We start from the raw sequence: 20820 nt of genomic DNA on the forward strand, positions 1-20820 counted from the left end.
TGCCGCGGTCAGGGAAAACCGGGAATACACCGGGGAAAAAAAGACATTGGATCTAGAGTCCGGACTCTTAAAAACATCGACAAGTAAAAATACTCTGGATTCAATCGGATTTTAGCTTAAATCAAGAATCAAGCCTCTTAATCTGAGCGGATTTCCTTTTGATTTGAGCAAAAATCTGATCGAATCAAGAGTATTTTTTCTTGTCAATGTTTTCAAGAGTCTGGTCTCTAGATCCAATGTGTTTTTTCCCAGTGTACATCTCTCTGCTAGGGTGAGCGAAATGAATGTTCTTTTCCTACGATGGGTCCACCAGAACGAAGAGGATCAAACGTGACAACAAGGGACCCGAGATGCATCGGATTCCCACGAGGTCACCAGTCGAACGAACAGACTGCCCGTCGTCGTCGTCTCGCGGTTATTTTAATTAAGCCCTCGTCGCGGCCGCCCGAGAAAAGTTCACAAAAAGAAAAGTCCACTGCTCTCCGCAGACCCCCCACCCCACCCTCCGTCTCCCGGCTCCCCCCGCGGCCGTCGCGGTGGATGCGTAGCTCCCAGCGCGCGCCAAGTCTTCCCCGCATTGAGAAATCCCCGTCGATTCGGAGCAACCTCAGGTGACGCAATCATTGCCCCTTGAACCCACCCTGCCACGCGTGCCCCGTGGTTTTTGATTCGGGTCACAATGGCGACAACACCCCATCCCCCACCCCTCTGCTACCCCTTTCGCTACAACTCCTTTGTGCCTTACTCTTTTACCAGTCCTCTCCAGGGCGGAGAAAATCATTTCCTAATCGATTGCCTTAAGCACATTTCGCATTTTCACGATCGACGATTATTCTGCCGTGCTAAGCAAGAACGCCGTATGAGCCTCGAGGTGTTGCCAAGTTTCTTCCAATAAAGAACGAATTTACTGGAAAAATTGTGCAAATTATTTTCCAAAATTTTCAGACAATTTTGTACGCGATTTAGTCTAAAATATCTGACAATTTATAGGAAAAATATGCTTAATTGTTGTCAAAAATACATTTTTTATCAGGGGAAATTTAGCAACTCTCGAATGTTCATACGGCGTTCTTCCTTAGCACAGCAGTATTCCAATCCGATTATTTACTCCTACCTTCTCTCTTTTCCATATATATCGTTGCCCTCCTGCTAGCTGATTGTTGAAATTGATATGCAAAGCTATAGACAAAGAAGACGAAGGGAGTATGAAGCGATCCTATCGGCCAAAGTGGTTGGTTCCTCTCGACTATGGGAGGAAATGATGGACTAACTACAGGGTCTCTCGTAGGTTTCCGTTAGTTACACTTACCCCCTTCGTCCATTACAACCACCCGCATCCACCAATGGGATTCCTCCATCTCTCTCATGTCCTCTTTGTCTATAGCTTTGTCTATCAATTTCAACAATCAGCCCGCTGACATGAGGATGCACAAGTACACTTGACGATGAACCTTGTCGTCTATGAACTTCACTGCTATCCTGGGCTCATGTCTGAAAGCAGTTTACGCCCGTTTGCCCGCTAAGCAACGAAATATGCATCGTAAAAACGCTCAGAGTGCAATTCGAAGTGCATTTCTCTGAAGCCTTCTTTTCCAAATTATTTCCCGGTGAAATATTTGGGGAATCGGATTTCGAATTTAATCCTTTTAAAGGTCTTCAATCAGAGGTTAAGGAAGCTAATTAAAACGTAAAGAATTAAGTCTCTCAAAGAAAAACTGAGAAAACGCAGAGAATTCAGCCGCAAGACAAGGAAAAACATGCATAAACTGCGAGATTCGTGTTTAAGTACTTCAAATCTCTTTATATTGCAAATTAGATTCCGGTGTTGCGATATTGTAGTCCTAAGGCTGAATCTCTCACGAGCGATGTTGCAATTCTGTTTATGTATTATAATTCTTGGTTTATTCTTCTTGGGTCTATCATCATTTGTGAGTTTAAAGCAAATGTGGAAATTGCTGGGTTTCGATTTGAAAAAAAGAAATAATAAGTTTGCGTTCATTAACGAAAAATCCTCTAGTTTTTTATTGATTCTTCGGCAGTAGAATGTAATAAACTGATTGAACTTAAAATCACCCAGCTTATTATTCTTGAAAGTTTGATTTGATTCTTTGATGACAAACTCAGCCCGGTTGCAATAAATCACTTCTCTTTCGTTTAGAAAAAATAATAGCAGCCGCTTTTTCCCAATCTGTATTCGCATCCAAAAATCCGATCAATGTTTGTCGGCACGTTTACGATTTTGAAGTTTCTAGCGAGGAATCCCCGAAAATCGAAACACCTCACGAACGCAGCCCGTTAAGTCAATAACACTCTTTTTATACAGTGGTAGGTCGCTCTCGTCCGATGATCTGACCCCTCCCCTCCTCCGTCGGCCCCGAATATTTCGAATAGCCTCATCGTCGTGTGATTATGGCACCTCTCCGGAATCGAAAACCGTTCAGGCGCACAGAGGAACGAGGCAGTGGGTAAAGTTGGACAAATTTGGAAACTTTAAAAGCTCATAACTCCGTCATTCAGTGCTGTCATTTCCCGGAATTAATTCCAAAATTCGGAACTTTTTCCGGAATCTTTTGAATCCCCGGAATTTCGGGCTATTTTCGGAACTTCCTCAAAATTTGTGGTTTTTCGCCAGTTTGAGCGTTTAGTTGATCAAATTTAGGGACTTTCTGATCAAATTTGACGATCTTTGGAACTAAATCCAGGCGTGTTTCGGAATTTTTCCCCGGAATTTTTGAAAAAATCGAAATTTTCCTCGGAACTTCGGCCCATCGGAATTATTTCGGAATCTTTCGATAAAATAAAATGGCAGCACTGCCATCATTACAAAACGTTGAGGTCTTGAAAGTGGTCCCGTTGGTTTTCTCGTAACACGTCCTTCAAAAAGCACCCCGCAAACTTTAATTTGACGTGGTTAACATCCAAATTTCAGAGTCTTATTCGTAAAAAAATTCATGTCCAACCTCTTCCATCGACTGATCCACTGTGGGGCGTTCGCTCGTTCCCGTTCCGCGGACCGAAGTCAGGAGCCGATTTTCGGGGGTTGTTTATTTTAAGTATTTACTTTACATAAAAATACTCCCCCACCCCCGACCCCCGCAGGTACCCCAGCATCGTGATTAATGTTGAGCAGTCGGAGGACGCGCCGAGGGGAGCGGATTGAATGGATTATGAAAAATGGATTTCCAGGCGGGCGATACCTGTAAGGAGCACGGGGACCGTCTCCTACCGTAAGCTACGTTGCCAAATCGCCCCGAAAATCCTCGGAAAAGCACGTAAACATAGGATTTTGGTAGAATATTAGGCAACCGCGTGTCCAGCGGATGCCTGTCCCTAGGCTCAGCTCCCTAATAACTCCCGCGACAATATTTTTTAAGATCAGATTCCAGATTACAGTCCCCGGCCATTGTGCCTTCGATGCAGTCAGTTTTATTTTTATTTATTTTTTATTATCGTCGGGATGCTTTGTTGTCGTTTGAAAGGGCATTCCCACCAGGCTCAAAATGACAAAGCAATCAGGTCCTATTCGGGTAATCCTCGCCCCTCTCACTCCCGCGGCGGGGGGAGGGGAGGGGTGGATATAGAAATCATAATAACCTATGTCGCTGCCACTCCTTCGGCCTAGCGTTCCCTTTTGAGGGCTAGACAGAACGCACGCGCTGTGGAAAATGCAAAAGACTAATTATTTTCTACGGAACGGCGTGGAAAAATATTTCAGCCTCGCTTTGTTACAGTAGAAGCTGAGTTTCTTTTTTTTCTGAGTATGCGACGCCAGAATTCATAATTATGTCGCAGGCAAATAATAAAATCTTAAATGTCTTATATGCCTTTCAACGAACTGAAATTTTGAATATTCTCAGTTGCTTTAGCCGCTGTAATTATATCCATGAAAATTTGTCAGGTTTTTCGTACTATTAAGATCAATTTCTCTTTTGTTTCAGGAACGTCGTATACAATATCACTATAGGCAGCATGACAGAAAATTTGAACCAGGTAAAATTTTCATTTTTCATTTCCCAAATTTTGAGAACTGTTTGTTTAGACGCAGGTTTTCTTTGGATTGTTCTCTCCTTTTTTCTTAAGCCTAGGCTAATGACCGAAAGTCATGTAATAAGAAAACATTAGCACCGCTGCTAATGCGCGTTAGCATGAAGTTGTATCAGAGCACAGAGAAGCGAAATGCGGAAGCAAATGTCTCAAATCTACGTCGCCAAATTTCAGACGAATCCTTGAACTGTATTTGTTCCGTACCAACATTAGTGAGTCGTTGGTCTTGAAATTTGACGAGCATGCCTGTACCCAAGTGAGAGGAAAAAATCGCGTTGAAGTAAAGTAAGATTAAGTGAATTGCATGAGAGAAATCAGTGAACGGGCAATGATATTTTAATAGTTGAGCTCTTTTACTTCTCTGCTCGTAATAGTCTTGTCCGAATTTCGCTCATAAGTCAGCGCGTAGTGTACCTGTAGGTCCACCGTGAGGTCGTCACCAATTGGATGTTCGCTGACTTTCTTTGAACAGATCCATTCGGACTGTTTACACGCTACAGTCGTATTAGATTGCTGTAAATAGCGATTCGCATTGAAAACCTCTCAAATGTTTTATATCCCAATAGCGTGATTTCTAAGTTACGCTGTAAAAATCGTAAAAGACAGTTTGGTACAAGTTTTTGTGCGTATTTATTTATTTTTTTTCATGAGAAAGATCATCCAAGTCTACCTAGTATTCCATTCCTCTCAAAAGTCCTGTTTCGGAACTTTTAAAATTGATATTATTATTCGTTATTCATAAATTTTAGCTTGAAAAACTGAAAATCAATCCCTCTCCCCCCCAAAAAAACACGCATCACTAACAGTAATTTTTCTTTCAACATTCCTCCAATTTGTCAACGCTCCAAGAGGAAAATTTACACAGAATTCAAGGTGGTATTGATGTTTCTTTAAAAAAACTAACCATAAAAAAGGCATTTAAACGGCGACATAACGTTTTCGCAGGTCCTGATTTGAATTCACTATTTCCGGAACGTCTTCCTGAGGCTATCAGTTGACCAGGAGAAAGTAGGAAAACTGAGGAAATAGTATTTTGAACTTCCTTTTCTCCCCCAAGAAATCGTCTCTAATGTTTTTTATCACCCATGGCCAAATCTTTTCGCTACGGACATTTAATCTCAACAGCACTCTACGTCTCACACGAAGCTTAGCGCTAACTTAGTCGCACCAAGACATGCTTTATGTTTCCTCGGGGCCTTGCTGGTCTTTAAGTGGACAGCGCTATTGCGTCCAACAACACAACCGAGAGTTGTTTAATGTATGAAGTCATCGTCCCAGGCGGGAACTATGAATATTTTGAAACAAGCGTGGTCTTTTCATGTGCATGATTCCATCTACAGCAAAATTTTTATCATACTCCAACGTGCTGTCTTCCCATCACTGAGGATTGTTTGCAAATTTAGTTGCGGCAGTGCGACCTATATTTTTCAACCTGAAAACTTCCTCTATCAACGTGAATATCTAATGTGGGAGAAAATGTGATGATGCAGTTTTCAAATGATGCAAAAATTAGAATATCAGCATAGAAACATTTAGCTCCATTTTTGCACGTGGCGTTTTTGCTAATTCTTATTTTTTTCTGATTTTACAGAGGATACAATGGGTTCCCACTGGTGCTCACAGAGAACTCTGTCTGCTGAAAGGAAAATCTGAGGTGAGACTTTTTATTTATGCAAATTCAATTAACGGAGATCTTTCTTGATTCCTTTGTTTCGACCGATAAGATGTTCTCTGCAAGAACCTATTTTTGCATTTTTTTTTATTTATTTTTGCTATCTTCATGTCGGGATTTGAACGCGATCATCTCACATCAGTTGAATGCACACTCCGTGAATTTTTTTTTTTAAACATGAAAAACTTTGTTATTGAACTGTTAATTCAGTGCTTTTGCCAACGTATGTTTTCGTATCGTAATAATTAAAATTGATTACTGGTCTTCAATTCACCCCAGTTTTTTTACTGGTCGTAAATTTACTCAAGTTTTCATAATATCTAGAAATCGGGAGCGTAGGGAATAGAATCATGAGGAGTAATGATTTCATTTTATAGCTCTTTTGTAACCGCCCTCTGAACGCATCACCTTTATCAGGTTTTCAAAATCTTTTCCGAAAGTTAAGCATCCTTTATATAAACAACTCAATTTACCTTTCGTTTTCATTTTTCAGGATCAATGCCACAATTACATTCGAGTCGGTGCCAAATTGAGCGATTCTGAACTACAAGTGTGCGGAACGAACGCGTACCGGCCATCATGCAGAGTTTACAAGCTCAGCGTAAGTATTGATAACTAGGGGGCTACGCCCCCTGGCCGCTACGCGGCCTAACCCCCAGAAGCGCTTCGCGACATCAATGGGCCGCTTCGCGGCCCTATTTTGCCCTCCTAGCATTGTTAGTTTTTATTTTTCCCTAAAAAATTACGATATGAGGATACTTTAATTTTAAACTTTACTTAAAATTGGCTTGTAAAATAAAAGGACACGTTTTTTGGAAGACTGCTTGATGAAAAATTGCAGTAAAACAATAATAATGATATGAGGTAAAATTAGGACTTCATGAGTCGGGGATCGAACCTACACGAGTACATAGTGAGCATACGACGTCCTTGGACGACTCGGCCACCGCACGTCATAAGGTAATCGGCGGGAAATCTTGTAGATAAAAGTCGAGCGATGCGCAAGGCAACACAACTAACTGCCACCACCTCGACCACTGCGCATCCTCCCGCGCATAGCGGTAGCAGTACCGGCGCATTCTGTAAACTCAGTCACTTTTATAACGTGATTTTAAAAAACCTGGCCCTTTTTCCAACATCGATAAAGCGGGCTCATCTAGGCCCAATTACACTGTCGATTTACGCAAAAATCATGGAAATCGGCCCGGTAGAACGCTCAAATCGAACTATGACAATAAAGTATAAATTCTAACATTGTTTAAATGGGAGAATCGCAAACTTTACCACGGTAATAGTAAAAAAACCTAGGCCATATTGAAAATCTGAAAAGTAGTTGGCTTACTAGAGACAATTGCCGTCGAGAGCCGCAAAAATCATGAAACATCGCCTGGTATAACGCTGGGAACTAAAGCGTTACCAGTTTTCGCAAAATTAGGAGGGTCTCGGAGCTTATAGTATAGAGATTGTCAATTCTGTATAATTTTCTCAGAGGCAAGACAGAAGAATTGATACCAAGTTATTCTCTTGTTGTTTCCGAACGGAAATTACTCTCACGTTTTCAAAGTTCACCCTCTGACTTTGATTACTATTGGTACTTAGGTGTTTTTCAAGTTTTCACACTAAGATTAGTCTTACTTGAAATCATTAATATCTCAATTTTTTTCAAAAACTATTCTTAAGCGCTCTGTCCTCTTAAGCCCCTCAATTCAGTGCGGGGGTTAAACCTCCTAGTCAACCAAAAGTCAGAAACATAATTTTCTCCCGGAATTCAAATTAAGAAAGCTTGTCTATGTAAGGTGATACAAACGCCAAAACTTTTCGTCAGCAGAAGGGTTACCATTGCTTTTATAGTCTTTTTGTCAAGATATTTTGATAGGCTACTACCTTCCAAAGCTGGTATTATAAACTCTGACCAGTTTAATCATTCTTCTCAGTCAGTCTGATCTGGTTTTTTCTACTCTGTGTTCAAGCTCTGCTGAGCGTCACACACGGTTTCTCGATCATCAGTGGGTGCATCCTCTTCAAAATCCAGTGCAAAAATTTGCTAGTGGTCTAATTTCATCGCGCAAATGACTGTGTCCATGTGTTTTTTTACCATCCTGTTCATCCATGTCTGTTTATTTGTGCTTGTCATTCTATTCATAAAATTATTTTGACTTTATCGTCGTTGCAGGACGTTGGAGTACAACTGAAAGAAAAAGAGATGGAGGGCCATGGAAGATGCCCGTACGACCCCAGCCATAATAGTACATTCCTTTATCAAGGTAAGGATCTTTGTTTGAACTTTAGTATTTTCATTGGTAAAGAATTAAAAACTCACCAAAAATGAGTTGGAGAATATTCAAGAGCCTTGCAAATCATATGTTCCAATCATGAAACATGAAAATCATAGGAAAAATTAACTCAAAGACTAGAGTAACACATTGCAAGATAATATCGAACCTCCAGAGATGAAATCTTTATTCTAAGTGTAGCGGTTTTCCAACCTTTTTAGCAATTATTTCCAACTTATTTTGGCTAAAATTGGGCTCAGGTATGCTCAGGAAAATAATTGCCTGTTCAAAAATTCATTTGACTCCATTATTTTTGTTGAAGAAATTTCATTTGGCTCTATGATGGTTTCAAAACAAAAATTATTAAAATCCCAATCAAAGGTTGGTCTCGCCAGTGTGGCGTCTTTTTGTGCTTCCTTAAAACAAGAGAAGGAGACGCAAACTGAGACTACACCGTTGAAAATCAGCCACTGATCTCAATCAAAAATAACTTTGAAACGAGAATTTGAGACGTGTGTTTTTTGCAAAGTATTGATGAAATCTTATTTTGATATTCTTTTCCATGCATAAGCTTAATTTACTATGGTTTTACAGATGGTCAATTGTACACCGCTACTGTTGCTGATTTCTCCGGTGGAGATCCTCTCATTTATAAAGAACCTTTGAGAACGGAGCGTTCTGATCTCAAGCAATTGAATGGTATGTCCTCACCCTCCAATATCTTTTTCGAATTATGTTGGAAAGTTTTAATTTTTTTAATTAATCCTTTCAATCCAATGAAATTTTTTGCAATTATACTTGTCTAACTTTGTACTTTGTTTGAAGGTAGATGAGCTTATTAAGCTGTGTATCTTCTGTTAATATTTCTTCTTTGAGAGATGCAAAATAATTAAAGTTCGTAATTAAATAAATTAATAGTGTTAATACTAAAATGGGGAAATATCACAATGGACCACTAGACAAGGTACGAATTTAAGCAATCTGATACATGTTTCTCAACCAGAATTTCACGTAGAACACGATTAGCGCAACGAATATTACTGAAACTAACTCCTAACGAAGATTTCAACGTTTTTATTTCACATTGGTTACGAGGAATTTGAACTGCCCGCTCACAAGAAACTCAAAGCTCTACTCGAGTCAAATCGCGCGCTACAACGGTTTCAGCAAGCTTCTCCATCGAGCAATGTTCATTTACCATCATATGTTGTTTAAACCACAAGAAATTTGCTATAGCTGAGCCAAATCGTCAAGATTGAGGTCTCTAGATTTTTATATCGCAGAGTCTATCATGATGAACGTTTAGCGCGCGATGTGAATCACGTAGAGCATTGAGTTTTCATAAGCGGGCGGTTTGAATTCACGCATCATGAATCATTAAATATCTTCGTAAGGAGTTGATTTCGGTAACTTTTGCTATGCGCATCGCATTTTACGTGAAATTTTGGTTCAGAAACATGTATCAGAATGCTGAAATTCGTACCTAGTCTAGTGGTCCATTCTCAAAGACTGAAAGCTACGATATTTTGTCATGGTACAAGTTTAATGGTGATAAAATTGAGAATCCGTCTCAGAAAGCAATTTGGGAGCTCTTAGGTGCGGATTTTATTTTTCTTACTTCCATATACAATTTTACCCATCATCTTTTTTCTGATGATTTGGTTTTCTTCTTTTTTTACGAGTTGGAAAGATTTCCACCACAAGTTTTTTTCCTGTTTAATCATAAACATAAGTTTTCATGCTACGTGTTCATCTGTATATCTACCCATTCTAACTGTTTTCTCTCTTTCTTTTCAGAACCAAATTTTGTAAGCTCTGTCGGATACAATGATTTTGTGCTGTTCTTCTTCCGTGAAACTGCCGTGGAACACATCAACTGCGGCAAGGTAATTCTCACTCAATCCCCCCTTTTTTTTTTTTTTTTTTTTTCTTTTACTAAAATTAGATTTGACATTTTGCTCTTTTGCCTGTTCAGTATCTCTTCTTATGAAAAAGTGGTCGAGTACTTGCAAGTTGAAATGAAGAAAATTGTTTAAAATTTTGGGCCATGCATAGTGAGGAAAGTATCATTATTGAAAATTCACTGTAGCAAAACGAATTAAATTATATAGATGCTTAATTTTTGAGCCAAGGCACCTAATAAAACTTTAAAAATTACAAAGTTTTCTGTATCAGTCTGATTTTTGTACAATTGAACACAATATCAGAACAACTAACTTGCAGTGTCTTATTTGGTCAGTTTTGGAATATGCTTGTACCTAGGTGTGAGTATTTAATGAGCAAGAGAACCTAGTTAATCTATCAAATTATCATTTAGTTTAAAAATAATCTTTGTAACTAATAGTGGGTATGATTAACCAATGTACTTTAAAAAATTCTGTTTTCCATCAATTGGTAACTTGAAGCAACTCTGCTTCAAAATTATGACTCGAAACATCAATTATTTTCCTTCATTCTTTTCAGGCAATATTCTCCAGAGTTGCTCGAGTATGCAAGAAAGATAAAGGGGGACCGCATCTCTTTGGTGACAGATGGACCACTTTTCTGAAAGCACGCCTTAACTGTTCTGTACCCGGAGACTATCCATTTTACTTCGATGAAATTCGTAAGTGTCATTTTCCTAAAAATTGATTACCTTCTTCTTTTTATATTTTAAAAAGTGATGGTGTTGGGATATTCAGATCCAGCTCTTTCTAAATGGAATAGAGTGCATCATCAATTCTTCTTCCATATTTTCTGAGAAATAGCTCTTGCATTTAATGAATCATAATATGTAAATCTCTACTAGAAATTTCAAGGAAATCTATAATTCTATCTTTTCAATAAATGAAAATATGTGGAGGACTGAAGAAGCTTTTTTGGTATGTTAGAGAATTCGTTCTATTGGAGAAATATTAACAAAAGAGAGTGTGTTGGTGTGTAATGAGAAGGGAAAGAAATCCCTAGGTTGATGTCAAATTTTAACTCGCCATCACAAATATCTCTTGATTTAAAGTAATTTGAGGAAAATAATTTTTTTTAAATTTTAGCCTCAGCTAATCCACCAAAGACTCTTTCCCTCCCACTTTTCATGACCACCAGGTGATTTTAGTCAAATTTGAGTAATTTCCTCATTATTAAATAAAAATTCTGTCTCCTATTTTTCGAAGTTGGTGTGTACATGAGAACGTTCGCCTCATCATTTTTTATTAATTCATATCATTCACTCATTTTACTTTCTTACTTTTATGATGAACGCATTTTAATTTTTACCTCTGCCTTTTTTTGTTTATTTCTATAGAAGCAACAAGTGACATTATCAAAGGAGAATACAACAGAACAAAAGGTGAATTAATTTATGGAGTTTTCACCACACCACCCAATGCAATTGGCGGCTCAGCTGTCTGTGCGTTTAATTTAACGGATCTCATTGCAACTTTTGATGGCCCATTCAAAGAGCAAAAATCAATGAATTACAATTGGCTTCCTGTGGCAGAGTCCGAGGTACCCAAACCTAGGCCTGGCCAATGTGTAAATGACAGCCGCACTCTACCTGATAGCTCTGTCAACTTTATCAAATCTCACACTCTGATGGACAAGCCTGTGTCAAATCACTTCAGCATGCCAATCCTAATACGCATATCTTCGCAATATCGCTTTACAGCCATTGCTGTTGATCCTCAAGTGGAGACCAAGAATGGCACCAAGTATGATGTATTATTTATTGGTACTGATGATGGCAGGATTCTCAAAGCCATTAACATTTTAATCGGAGATGAAATACGCAGTGAAATAATCGAAGAAATTCAGATATTAAGTCCTGGAAGACCCATCACAAATTTAAAAATTGTTACTGATGAGGCTGGTGAACGTAAACTCTTGATTATTTCTGATTGGGTTGTTGAAACCATATCAGTCCATCGGTGTCACGTCAAAGCATCATGCTTTGATTGCATAAATCTTCAAGATCCTTACTGTGGTTGGGATTACAAGAAAGGCAGATGTGTACCTAATAATCAGTTTACCCTTCAAAATGTTGAATATGGTATACATAAAGATTGCCCGTCACCTGACCGAATTTCGAACAGAATTCCAAACATTCTGTCAAGGTACCCTTCTCAGAAGGATCTATCCGAGTCAAATTCTATTGATCCTGCTGATCCACCCTGCTCCAAAGCTGAGTGTCCAGTCTGTGATCCAATCAACTGTCCAAGCGAAAGTGCTGTGCGTCCGGCTCAAGATAAGATAGTTATATACACTGCAGACACGCTGGGAGTAGCTGTATTGACCTCTGTGTTAGCAACTTTAGTCGTCGGTTTTGTGGCTGGTTACCTGTGCTCACGCCACTTTCGCCACGACCCCTTCGCAAGCATGTCGTTACACTCAAATCAACCGCTCAACAGACTAAATGAAAGTAGCAATATTGTTCTTGCGGAAGGGGGGAATTCTAACTCATATCTGACCAACAAAAATAATATCAACATGCTCGTGAATGTCTCCAATAATAAAAATAATGACAATAACGAAAAGAATCTGACCCTAGAAAATAATAAAACATTACAGAAAGTTAAGAAAACATACATTTGAAAAACCCTGACCCAAATGTGGCCTTTTTTTTAAAATGTCGATGCGATGTGCCTTGTTCCATCTGTCAGTAACCTTATAAATCATTTTCAAACTTGTTGTTATGTTACAACCTGCACAATTCTTTTGCATCTTGTGCTCTTTTGATCTCTTTGTGCATTTGGAAAGGACTGACAGAAATCTTTAGGAATATGTAGGCCATCAATTTTCAATGATTGAATACTTTAATCCACCAGTGAGGAGCTCTTTTTGTGCTTACTCAATTGATATTTGAACCAATAAGTCGACAAAGTGAAATACTCAGTGAGAATTTATTTTTTTCTGATATGATGACAATAGATGGTCTAAAATCTTGCAAAGAATTTTAACCTCTATGGGTGTATGTATCTATACGGAAGAGTTGGTAGCTCCTCCAGTTGAATGATATCAAGTAACTTTGTTAAAGTGGATTGAGAATTGTTGCATGATGCTTTTCGAGCTGCTGAAAAAAATAGCCCTGTTGAAAAGCTTGAACAGCAATTCTCTCCCCCCCTTTATTTTGCAACGTGAAACATGGCGGCCTTTTCTTCGCTAGCTTTTAAAGGAACCTAATTCTGTCAATGGGCAGGAACCAGTGCTATCCCTTACTGACCCCTGTATACCTTGCGATTGTGCAACTATTTGTGTTCTGTAGATTGAGTTGCTGATTCAGTCGGGTCGGAAGTCAATGTGACTGAGACTAGGTATGGAATGCTTAATTTGAGCATAAGTTTCAAAGCAAATCAAAAGTTGGTGGTTATTTTGTCAAGTCATGCTCTTTTTGACTAACTTAAAAATTTAGTCAAAAGAACCTGAAATGAAATACACAACAGAAATCCTTTCTCTTTTTTTGCTGCTCATGTTTTTGTGGAGCTTAGTCTTCGGAGTAATAAGTCAGCTCTTGATGGTTAGAAGAACAGTATATCTTGTGAAATAGATATTCCTTGTTTAATAGAATTTTGTCAAGAAAGTTTCATTGAAAATTCGGTATACTTTGTACCTCTGTTCATTGTGGAATGTTCGAGATCTTATTTTTTTTATCAACTCTCAAGAAAGGGTGTATATTTTGACTATGCTTTTTCAGAGCTGATCAATTGCAAATTGTTTTCATTACGTTGTAATATTTTGTATAATAGGTCACACTTATGTGAGCCTCAAAGATTTTAGCGAAGAGCTAATGAAAAAAAAGGATATGGACTATCAGGAGTTTGCATTGAAATCGCTGCCGCTGAATTGCAACCTGGTAGAGTTCTCATTCTGTCAAGAGTAAAAAATATGTGTGGCATTGCGCTCTCTCAGCCATTGTGCAATGTTTAGCTTTTCTAGTCCCAGGTTTAAGCAGTATTAGACAGAGTTTGCTCAAACGAAATTTGGTGGCTCAGATCATCAAGTTTTATTTTTAATTTTATCACTTTTGTAAATTCTTGTAAAGCTATGTTTCTTAAAAATCAAATTACGATTACTCAGCATAGATATCAAAGTTTTGTTCATTACATTACTTTGAACTTTAATTAAAGTCCCCTCCCCCTAATTTTTTTTCTTCATTATGTTTCCCAAGAAGAGCTGCTTCCAAGTTATTTAATCTTACTTTTTGAAGTTCCCACTTTCCCAATGAAGCAAAGAAAATCCTTATTTTAGAGAATTCATAAAGCTCTCTACAGATTCTTTGGATCTTTGCCTAAAACTCCCTCTTTTTATTTATCAGTATTTTTTTCTTCCCCCTGCAATCGACACTCAATCAGTTTCCATATTCCTTATTCAGATGATTAATTTTTCTTGCTCTAATCAGCCGATATTTTCACCTTCAGAAGAATCAGTAAGTACCAATTTTCTCCTGAAGAAAAGTTTATGAAGTAGAAGTCAGTTATACAGCAGGACTGTTTATCTGATCCAAAGCCTCTAAATTTTTCATTTTCGTAGCATTAACTTTAATACCTTACACTTTTTGTCTATGTGCCTTTAATCGTAAATTTGTGACTGACTTTATTTGTACCATTTGTAATTATATTACTCTTTAATTGATAAGTGACAAAAAACACGTAAGCTTGTTAATAGTTAACCAAGATCTATTTTTTTGTTATCCTCTGTTTATATTGTACATTTTGTATTCATAGAAGATTTTCATTTTTTATTGTATTTATTTTTGTGTATCTATGTACAATTACTTTTTGTATTTTAACTTGTACATAAAAATGTGATTAAATTCTGATCACAACTAAACATCAGTGAAAAAGTGTAAACCGTCCATTCTTGTAATTAGGTTAAGCTCCTAAATCTATTGTGTTCCCTCACTGTTCTTTTTTTATCTCATCAGTATTTTCTTTATCCGTAAAATCTTATGGTGAGAAATAAGTTAAAATGTGCTTTGATAGAGGCAAAAATTTTTTTAGCTGGTGTCATCAACCCAGTGTATATCGTATGTTGATAAACTTAGTAATCCTCATGCTCTGGCTTTTGTCACTTACTAAAAGAAATTTTGGCCCATCATGTTTTGCTCCCTCTTCGATCGTATCGTAATGCCTTGTCATTGTCCAAGTGTTACTTACTTGTCTTAATATTCGTGAGCGAGAAAACATAATTTGATTGATTGCTTGGTGGAGAGCAATATTCAATTCAGTTGTTTTTGAACCAGGGCACGTGCTCACATTTCCAAAAGTTAATCAGTTTTTTCTCTGGTTCCACTTTTGCAAAAATCACAGAAATTTTCGGACGGTTTTGTCTCTTGATTCTTTCTTTATCGAATCAAAAATTGCAAAACATTTTGAAATCGAGGAATGGATCAATGCCCCTCTGCAAGAAATAGATTCAACTAAATTCTTAAATCACAATAACGCAGTACAAGTCATATTGCCTGAATAGAGCTACAACTTTTTATCATAGCGGGAGGGAGTGAGACACATCTAGCACTTATGAATTGCCACATTTCATTCAAGTTTAAGTACAAAAAGGAGGTCTGATATTTAATGGAATTGGCCCTCTCCATGCCTTTATCTTGCAGATGTCTAATAATTGTTAGGGAAAAACAATAAGGTTCTGAAAACTTTTTCTTCCGGATTCTCTTTGGGTTCTGAGTATTGGTTCTCAAATTTTCCCAAGTACATGTTTGAAAAATACCAAAAAAATCAAACAAGTTTCTAAGTTTTAAGAACAATCAGAAAGTTTCCTACCAAGTATTTTTCCTCAAAAGCTTACTAGTTATTTTATGAAGCTATTATATACTTTCCAGTAACTATGCCCCTATAATTTCTTTATCACCAGAATTTTTAAGAAAAATAAGTAAATATGTTAGAAATTGAAATGAAATTGGTAGTTCTCTCCCCCCCCCCCCCAAAAAAAAAGTTTATTTGTTAATTATTTGTTACACATTTGATCTGAATTGTTAAAAATCCTAAAAATTCTATGAACATATAAATAAGAAGCGCTGATAGTCTGTGCTTATGTTGGTTTCCTTTTTAAATTTTGTGTTTACATTGTTTTTGTAGTTTTAAGCGAGCTAGACAATTGTAAAAGTTTTTATTGTTAATGAGATCAACAATATCTATTTTTTTAAAGTTTTAATGTATAATTTTGTAAAAATCTTTGTATAGTAGGTGTAGTGTAAGGACTCAGAGTTAAATTTTCCTCACGTTGTTTGTATATCTTCAGACATTTTTAGTACACAAAGGAGAAATATTAAATAATTTCACCCACATGAAAATCAATTTTATCCATAATTTTCTTACTGAAAGCTTTAAAAAACGCAATTTGTTGTACTTTGGCCCACATTGAATCAAAGGTTGTTGCAGATGAAGGCGTTACGCAACATTTTTAATATATTATGAGAAAGAGTTGAGTAGGTTTCAAAATTGGTCACAGTCATTGTGAAGTAGTGAAGAGCAGCAAGCCGAATGAGTAGAGCATAATATTTGTTTATTTCTGGAAGGAACTATGTAATCTTTATCTTTCACAATTTCGGCTTTAATGTTTTAAAAATGTTCCCGAATGCCTTCAGCTACATCACCTTTGCATTCAGTATTGAGAAATACAAATCAATTATCTTTAAGGGAAGTGTAATTAATTCAAGCATAATTTTCAAGTCTAAGAATGACAGAGCAAAACGTAAACATCGTATTTCTCTTCATATTTGAGGAGTGTAAAAAAGTAATTTTTATTTTCAATTTCCATGATTGCAACGGTTTATTCCCATCTTTTGACTGTCTTGCAATAACTCTCTCAGCGAAGACTTGTATAAGATTGGCTTAATGTATTTTACTTTTGAACGTATTTTACTAGCTGTTGATTTTTATACTTTTTCACTCAAAATTAGTATGGTTTTATTATTTTTTCTGTCTTCTTCATCTACAATCAAGAGAAAAGAAAAAATTGTACGTCTGTGATTTAATTTTAGAAATTTTATATTTTCTTTCTCTGTATCTAATCCAGTAATCTTATGTTGTTATCAAAACTGTCTTACAAATTTTGGATCAAATAGAATAGTCCCATTTACTAAAATATGTATCATTCAAATCATAGGCGGTTCTAGACCTTCATGCTTGGGGGTGCCCAGGGGTAGAAAATGTCGCAGACCGGCCCAGAAGGGGAACGGTCGCTCAGGGGAGGCCTAAACTTCGGCCCTCAAGTTTCATCCCTTTCCTACCCTCCTTTCTCTTTTTCTCTCCTTCCTTTCTACTTAAATACGTCTAAATTCAATGTAGGAAAATTTTTAGCAAAACTTTCCATCAAAACTACAACCTTACCATAAAAAACAGTAGAATCTTTGTAAAACACGGCTTTCAATATTAATTTTTCAAGTCATGATTTACCAGAAGTCAACTTTCGACGAGATCCCCCCTCCTCCCATCACCCCTTGCCCATAATCATTGAATACTGGACTCCTGCAGATTTCAAAAATTCATGAAATAAAAATATTGCCAATTTTTTTCGCTTCATAATACGATTTTTTCTCGACGTTTTTACTTGCTCAAAAGCCTCTTTCACGGTTCCGGTAACCGTACTTAATTTTTGCTTGGGGGTGCCCGGCACCCACTGGCACCCCCGTAGAACCGCCTATGATTCAAATAATAATTGCGGATCAAACTACGTTTGCTCCAATTGACTAATACGTACCTCAATGAAATTGATCCTTCAGATTATGAATAAATCTCACTCTGCAAACATAATGTAACTCAAAGTAGACTTATTTGAGCAATAAGGATCCTCAAGTATGTATAGGGTTACAAATCAAATTGTCCTGTTTTGCTGAATGCGGTCCAAGTGTTTTAGTGATTATTGTGACTTGAATTTACTTATATGGTGATAGTAGATGTAAGAAGGGTTCAATCAACTTCTTCAATGAGAAAGTGGACCTCCATCAAGCATCCGTTTGATTCAACTAAGCTCATTGAATGTTCACTCTTAAATGGAAATTTTTCCTGATTATCCCATACTGCCAATCAAGGAACTCTTGTTTTAGTCAAACGCAGGTCTTTACAATTTTCTTTCAAATTTCTGTAATGATATGAAATCAAAGAAGATTATTGTCAAAGTTTCTTCCAGCTTTCAAAATTGATTTTTAACACATAACCTCTCTTGCATCTTTAGTATCATTCTTATTTGTTAGTTTCAGTAATATGTTCCAAAGATGAGAAGCTTCAATACATTGTGCCTTAACTTATCAGCAATCCTGACTTTTTCTGCACTAAGTGAACTTGATGAACAGTTGAACAGTTTCTTTGATTTGTAAGTCATTGGTGATAACAATTTCAAAACCTGATGCATTGGTACATGATGACACATTGTAACGTTAATACCAATGTAATAATACTCATGTAAATGTGTTTTGATAAAATAATTTATTTATTTTTATAATTATGTATTGCGATTCCAACAAATAAACTCTGTTCAAAAGAATAATTTTTCGTTTCATTGGTGTTCTCTCCCTATTGATTTTGCTCTCATAAAAATTGTATGAATGACATGAAATACCTAGAAATGTAGGAAGGTTTTCATTACTGAGAAATAACTTTTTGTCGTCAAATTTTATAATTCCAAGGAAGGGATCAGCAAGATACCTATCTAATGAATGTCGTCATTGTTTAAGACGATAATTTTTGATTTGTACAAAACCAAAAATATTGAAGTGAAACAGACAGGAAACCAAGGTAACAAACTGAGCTAATAATTCAATTAAAGAAAACTGGAAATTAAAAGACTCAAAACTCACAAAAATTAAACTAAATCCTAAGCTGAATTCCTGCCTATTCCCTCCTTAGGAATTCAGGCTTCATGAAGGAGATGGGGAGCCCCAAGACACGTAGGCAATTTTAATTTAATTTTTGTGAGTTTGAGTTTTTTAATTTCAGGTTTTCTTTATTTCACTATTTGATATATTTGTAAGAGATGATAAGTGCCATCAGGAATTATCAGGCCTTCACAATGATTTCAGTTTATGGTAAAATTTTCATGAAAAGATGTAACCTCTGGCTGTGTTTGGCCGTAAAGCTGATCCGCTATTGGAAGATACGTCTCCTTTGACAGATCACAATATAAGAAGATTAAAAAAATTATGACCTAGAAAATATGCGGAAAATTCATAAATGAACAAGAGAAAAGAAATTAAGAAGTAAAGAAAGGTGTTTGCACACATGTTAGTGGCGAACAGAGGTCCAGGAACCATAAAACGGAAATAAGTTCCTAGAGGTGCCTGAGTCTACTACTACAATACCAGGAAATTGATATTTTGGGGTTTTTTTTTTTGGTTTGTTGAGTTCAGGTTTTGTGTCCTCAGCTCAAGATTTTCAAGAGCAGGATGAGAAAAATTGGAACATACTGGTTCATGAAACTGGAATGAATGACTATTATTTCGCTCACTAGTAGGCATTTTGATTAAATAAAGAGCAGACCTATGCTTAGTCGCTATTATGCGAAAAAATGCCCTCTATGTCGTAAACTTAGCGTTGAGGCATTGAGAATTTTCTCGATTGTAGTTTTTAAAAAGGGGACGATAGGCGTCCTTAAGCAAGGAAATCAAAAGTCAAAATATCTACATAAAATCACTTTATTGAATATAATATAGTGCCAAAAAAAAAAAAAAAAAATTATGTTACAAATTTTTTAAAAAGATGCATAGATTTAAAATTGGACCAAGTAGAAATTCTAGCTATGAGGAACCATATGGGTGAATGGAGGCTGTAATAGCTTAAATAGGTTCTGAAAATTCGGATAACTTTGATCGCTGTGCTGCTTTAAATAAGACAAATAAAAATTAGAAACAGAATTCGTTTTCTTCCTGCGCAAAAAAATTAAGATCTTTTAAGTGGAGGCTTAAGGGGAAATTAAATCACAAAAACTCGAAACGATTTAGGTGCTTGTATACTTAATTTCGCAAATGTCCGTACTGAATCTGCAAAACTGAAGGCGCGAGATTTAAACTCGCGATGCCCCGCAGCTCCGCTCTATGTTGCAAATGAAGTGTCGCTCACATTCGGGAGATAAGTCAGAAACCGAGGCCGGATTACGCCTTTCCTATCATCGATTGTGTTACTCACATAACCCCTGAAGTACCACTATGAGAAAGACAAACGGAAACAAACATAATATGGAAATAGAGCAAAGAAAAGGACGTGCGTTGATGACGGCGCAGGAATACAACTATTCGTGCTTGATGGATATCCGTGGTGCATGTGTAAAATTGAAGGCGCGATGGCGCAAGACGCGACCTCGCAATACCTGTATGCTGCAAATGAAGTGTCGCTCACACTGGAAAAAAAACACATCGGATTTAGAGTCCAGACTCTTAAAAACATCGACAAGAAAAAGTACCTACTCTTGATTCAATCAGAATCTAGCTTAAATCAAGAACCAAGCCTCTTGATTTAAGCGGATTTCGTTTTCCGGCAACAATCCGATTGAATCAAGAATATTTTTTCTTGTCAATGTTTTCAAGAGTCTAGACTCCAGATCCAATGTGTTTTTTTTCCAGGGCAGATTCGGGAGAAAAGTTAAAAAGAGGCCCGAATACGTCTTTTCTGTCTGCGGCTTTGTTGCTACTCGATTTTTTCTTTTGTTTTCTAGATTCTTGTCCGATTCTTTTTTGGGATGGATTTGCAGATCCAACCCAAGCTTGCGTGAACCGGCCCCATACAATCAGCTGAGCACGTTTTTTTAAGGAAGCCCCGGGTCAATTTGACCCGGCTTAGGCATCCAAAGAAAATTGAAAATACCATTGAAATGATTGCACCTTGCTGAAGCGAGGGCTTGTTCGGAAAAACT

At 37.1% G+C, this 20820-nt stretch overlaps 1 protein-coding gene across 1 annotated transcript in view; it reads left to right on the forward strand.

Moving 5' to 3' along the window:
* Positions 1 to 18462, forward strand: part of LOC109034437 (semaphorin-1A) — a 183619-nt gene extending 165157 nt beyond the window's left edge. Inside the window, exons 4-11 of the mRNA XM_019047575.2 lie at positions 3939 to 3990; positions 5636 to 5698; positions 6210 to 6317; positions 7890 to 7980; positions 8584 to 8688; positions 9787 to 9875; positions 10453 to 10594; positions 11270 to 18462. Of these exons, the coding sequence (XP_018903120.1) occupies positions 3939 to 3990; positions 5636 to 5698; positions 6210 to 6317; positions 7890 to 7980; positions 8584 to 8688; positions 9787 to 9875; positions 10453 to 10594; positions 11270 to 12555 (1936 nt within the window). The 3' untranslated portion in view covers positions 12556 to 18462. The remainder of the gene's footprint in view (positions 1 to 3938; positions 3991 to 5635; positions 5699 to 6209; positions 6318 to 7889; positions 7981 to 8583; positions 8689 to 9786; positions 9876 to 10452; positions 10595 to 11269) is intronic.
* Positions 18463 to 20820: the final 2358 nt, after the last annotated feature.

This window comes from Bemisia tabaci, chromosome 6, assembly GCF_918797505.1.
Source record: "Bemisia tabaci chromosome 6, PGI_BMITA_v3".
Taxonomy (NCBI): domain Eukaryota; kingdom Metazoa; phylum Arthropoda; class Insecta; order Hemiptera; family Aleyrodidae; genus Bemisia; species Bemisia tabaci.